General features: G+C 35.1%; 1 protein-coding gene across 1 annotated transcript; it reads right to left on the reverse strand.

Moving 5' to 3' along the window:
* Positions 349–2,581, reverse strand: LOC18594638 (LRR receptor-like serine/threonine-protein kinase FLS2). Its single transcript, XM_018124355.1, has 2 exons — positions 2,158–2,581; positions 349–2,027 (listed from the first exon to the last, which is right to left on the reverse strand). The coding sequence occupies exons 1-2, from the start codon at positions 2,579–2,581 to the stop codon at positions 349–351; spliced, it is 2,103 nt and encodes a 700-aa protein (XP_017979844.1).

Raw genomic sequence — 4,927 nt, forward strand, 5'->3', positions numbered from 1 at the left:
CATTCCGTTTCATATTATTAGTTGCTATATTCTTACAATTAAGACAACAAGTAGAATATTACTATATTACTAACAAACTGTTGAAAAGAATAAGTAAAATATTCTTACAATTAAGATAGACAAACACAAAGATCTCATCAAAAGATGCGTAGATCTTAACCTTCAAATAGTCGTTCTCCCCTCCCTTTTGCTAATAATTCACTCAGAGCTATGACCACATTCAACCAAGGTCACAAACCATTTGGGTTTTCCCATTTGAAGAGCAACCTATCCCATAGCCACTCCAAATATGAATCCAAATCCATAACCAATCAAAACCACTTGCAATCCCATACTCATCGCGCGAGTTCATATGGATGGTGGTGGTTGTCGTGGCTCAGCACTGCTGCAACGTATAGGGAGTAGAGGTCCACACAATCCCTTATTTCCTTCATATGAACCATTTCCAAAGGTGCTGAACTGCTTGCCTTGTGGTATAGGTCCAACAAGTTGATTATTAGAAACGTTGAAAAAGGAAAGCAATGTCAAATTCACCAACTCCCTTGGAATTTGTCCACCCAACTTATTCGACGAAAGATCTAACGATTCAAGTTGAGTCAAATTTCCAAGCGACGGTGGGATATGACCAACGAGATTGTTATGAGATAGGTCAAGTGCTCGGAGCGAACTAAACTCTCCAGTTACTCTTGGAATCTGTCCTTCAAAGTTGTTTCCATGAAACTTATTCTTCTTCAAATTCAACAATGACAGACTTTTGCCGAAGCTTCCAATACATTGTGGGATGATTCCACTAAAGTTATTATGAGACAAATCGAGAATCTCAGGAAACTTCATACTGCACACACCAGAAATTTCTCCAGCCAAGTGGTTGCTTGAAACTGAAAAGAATCTGATATTGTGGGGTAGTATTGGTAGATCACCTTCAATTAAATTGGAATGGAGGTCAAGAAACTCAATAACTTTCCATGGAAATTTGTAAATTTGGCCATAAATTCTGTTGTTGGAAAGATCTAAACTTTTCAAAACTTTTGACCCTTTTAGAAAATTAGGAAATTCATTGATGTTGCAAGATGATAAATTCACATACTCAAGATTGGGTAAAACAAAATTGACGCTGCTATTGGAGCTTATTAGTGAGAGGGCATTAGATGAAAGCTCAAGCCAGGTGAGATTTTGAAGCTTTGAGAACATGTCCAAACTTATTGTACCATTTAGACTATTTGAGGATAAATCAAGAAAACGAAGATTCACAAGTTTCGATATTGAGCTTGGAATTGCTCCTTGAAAGGTGTTATTTTTGAAATTTATATAATCCAAAAAACTTTGTTGGAATTCATTGATATGACCACTGAACTGGTTGTTTCCAAGATTTAAAAAATTTAAACTTGGATGAGTATAAAGCCAAGATGGTGTTGTACCGCTAAGTAAGTTATCAGATAAATCTAGAAAGCTGAGATTTGGAAATGCGTTTGGATTATCAGGAATGGAACCTTCTAGTCGATTATTACAAATCTGAAGAAGTCCCAGTTGTGTGAGGCTTGTAAGTGAAGAGGGAATCGTACCACTAAAATTGTTATATGGAAGGAATAAAAAAGTAAGGTTAGATAGATTTCCTAGTGATCTTGGAATTGATCCTGAAAAGTTACAACCAATGAGACTCAAACCCTGTAATGACTTTAGATTGCCAATTGATTCAGACAATTCTCCAGAGAAAGACGTAAGAGATGCATCCAAAAACTCAAGAGGACTACCCCAATTGGATTTTGGAAGCTGACCAGTGAGACTAGGATTGCTATCCAATGTGAGGTACTTGATGTTGGCAAGATTGAGAATGTTCTCTGGAAATGTTCCACGTAAATCACAACTAGTGAGACTAAGAGATGTGAGAGAATAAGATAGATTCATGAATGAGTTAGGATCAACCAATGACATGTCTATTCCCTCAAGAAAAATGTCTCTTACCTCTGTTAGATTCCGAACAATTCCGCTTAGAGTGGATTGTTCAAGTTTCAGAACTGGTTCAACTGCTGCAGAGAGAAGACCAAAAGAGGAAAGATCCAGGGAAACTAATTTGGATAGGTAGGAGATTTCATAGGGAACTCGGCCGGAAAAAAAAAGAATGGGAAAGGTCGAGGTGTCTTAAGCTTGCGAAGAGACCAACCTTGGATGAAATTTTGGATTTCTTAAAATCATTGAAAGATAAGTCAAGCCTTTGCAAGTGTGAAAGGAGGAAGAGGCTGCTGTTTGAAGGGAGGGTGCCGGAAAGCCAGCTGCAACTGAGGTCAAGGCTGATTACTTGACCGGTGATGTTGTCACAACTGACTCCATCCCATAAGCAGCAATCTATACCCTCCTTCCACGAGTTGGTCTTAGGATAAGATCTAATGTCATTAATCTCACAATCTTTGGAAGCAGTTTTGTTGATGGAAAAGAGGGCTTTGAATTGGATCAAGGCAGCACTTTGGTCATGAGAGCACAATTGTGTTGCTGAAGAAGAAGATGAAGAGGATGAAAGAGTAGCTTGATAACTTAGAAACAATAGGAAGCAAAGTAACTGATAGAGGATTGGCGAGTATCTCATCTTGTTAATTCAAGGGTTATGTATAATATGATGGTTAATTGTCATGAATATTTATAATAAGTATAGAAGACATGTTATGGCATCGAATAGAAGACTTGTTGACCTCAAAAGTCTTGAGCAAGGACAACATTTTGTCTCAAAGAAGAAAGAGGAAAAGCTAGAAAGGATTGTTCGGAGAAATGAGAGTAGACCTGCCGCCATCTTTCCTACAGTCTTGGGGTTGAATGAACCAAGCAAGCATTTTTCATTTTACTTTTTTCTTTTCTAACATGTAATCAGAAAATGCTCAAGTATTCCTATAACACAGCACTTGAACCACTTACCTCTGCATTACACCTTACAACAACGATTTTTGCTTGCTTTTGTGACTGGAATTAATGTTACGATTTTCCACTATGAATGCTTAAAATTTTAACGATTGTAAAAATTAAATCTTAAATTATATGGTTTTAAGTTCTGTCTGAGTATCATAGCCGAAATCTTTAACGTAATTTGGAAGGACATTCTCTATTTAGAAAATGTGGTATCCCAAGTTCAATGACTGAATAGACAGGATTGAAATTTCTTCATATGTCTTAATCTTGTGTTATGGATCTCCATGTCCAAAACAAGGTTCTTCTCACTTCAGTTTAGATTAAGATCTTTAATATTTTATAACTTAACATCTTTAAAGTGGTCTTTAGTCAAGCTAAGTAATATTTTTTATGAGATTATAACTTAACATCTTTAATCTTGTATACTCATAGGCTGCCAAGTCAAACCAAAGTCTTGCAATGCAGTAAGGATGCCAAAAGATTGTATTAGCACATTTACTATACCCTTTTTTTTAATATAATTTGTTTTTTCAAAATTTTAAGAATTAATTTAGTTGAGATTATAGGGTCCTGTTCTAATTCGTAGTGTAGTTGTGAGGATGAAGATAAAGGACTTGCTGGGAAGCAGAAGACTCGTTGGCATAAAAGAGAAAGCCTTCAGCCAGAGAATTCAAATACAGGTTGTCAATCAGACAGGGCAAAGAAGTTGCGTTTTGGAGTCATGTGATAACAATTATAGCTTATTCTTAAGCTCATAAATGAGCTGCATGTTCCTATAGGGTTGATATCTCACTTACTTTCTATACTTTGGGGTTGGAAATCATGATTAAAAATTTTGAAAGTTTTACTCTAAAACTGATGGAGATTTATTTCCCTGGATTCAGAGATTATTCTCCCCCAAGACCAGGTCAAGTCATGTAATGTTAGAAAATTTGACCAAGACTTTGTGGTTTTTTGTCCAAGAATTATCATTGCGTGTGGCTTGGGGAAATTGGACGTAGGATTCTCCATTTAGAAAATTTGGCGGAATCCATGTTTAATAATCGAGTAGACAGGATTGAAATTTATTCATATATCTCAATCCTCTAACAGCAACCGCGAAAACGAGAGATTTGCAGCTTGCTTTTGTAATTGCGGGACCTTATCTAATATCATTGTAACAAAGTACTTTTCTGTGTTTAATTATCGGAGCTCCAAAAATTTCTTTTCCTATAAGTCAAGCAAGTCTTTCAAAGGTTAATTTCTATTCCATGTGTGGGGCAGTGAAAGAGAGGACTAACACAAAACTTTTGGCATTGAAATTACTTGTCCATACAGAAAATAAACGAAAAGCATTAAAACTAGCAAGAGATTTACAAATATAAATATTGTTAATAATGGTTAATTTTGAAGGTTTTACTCTGAAACCGATGGAGGTTTGTTTTCACGGATCCAGAGATCTTTCTCCCTCAAGTTTGACCAAGTAAACATGTCAGCTACAGTCAAGTTATGTTAGTTTGGGTTGAAACTTTAATTATCATTTATAATATAAAAAGAGTGCAATAGTAGATTTTGATTAATATTTATTTTCTTAAGAGTTGTTTTACAACGTAATATTATAAAGAGAATAACAAGAACAATTATAACAAGTGAAATATTATTTCATGTAAAATATTAAAATACCTAAAGTACTATTTCACTCAGAACAATTAAAACAAGTTAAGTACTACTTAACGCAAAATAACTAGAATAAGTGAAGCACTGCTTTACACAGAACAACTAAAATAAATAAAACACTACTCAATGCATATCAACTAATGTAAGTGGAACAACTACTTCACATAGTGAAAGCAATTTGGAATAAGTGATAAGGTTTACAAATTACTTTCATCTTAAGATGATTTAAAGAGTTTGGCTTGATAACTCGATATAGAGGTAATTAAGAGTTTAGTTTGGTGACTCAGATATTCGAATTTTCTTCTCTATTGCTTTCAATAAATCTTTTTACTTATTTGCAATGCTTTTTCTCCCTTTCACGAAGAACCCCTTTACA

This window comes from Theobroma cacao, chromosome 7 (assembly GCF_000208745.1).
Source record: "Theobroma cacao cultivar B97-61/B2 chromosome 7, Criollo_cocoa_genome_V2, whole genome shotgun sequence".
In the NCBI taxonomy this organism is placed as follows: Eukaryota; Viridiplantae; Streptophyta; class Magnoliopsida; order Malvales; family Malvaceae; genus Theobroma; species Theobroma cacao.

Coding starts and splice junctions, on each gene's coding strand:
- LOC18594638 (XM_018124355.1), bottom strand. CDS start 2,581: ATGAGATACTCGCCAATCCTCTATCAGTTACTTTGCTTCCTATTGTTT. Junction 2,028..2,157: donor CAAAATTTCATCCAAGGTTG/GTCTCTTCGCAA, acceptor TTCTCTCTGCAG/CAGTTGAACCAGTTCTGAAA.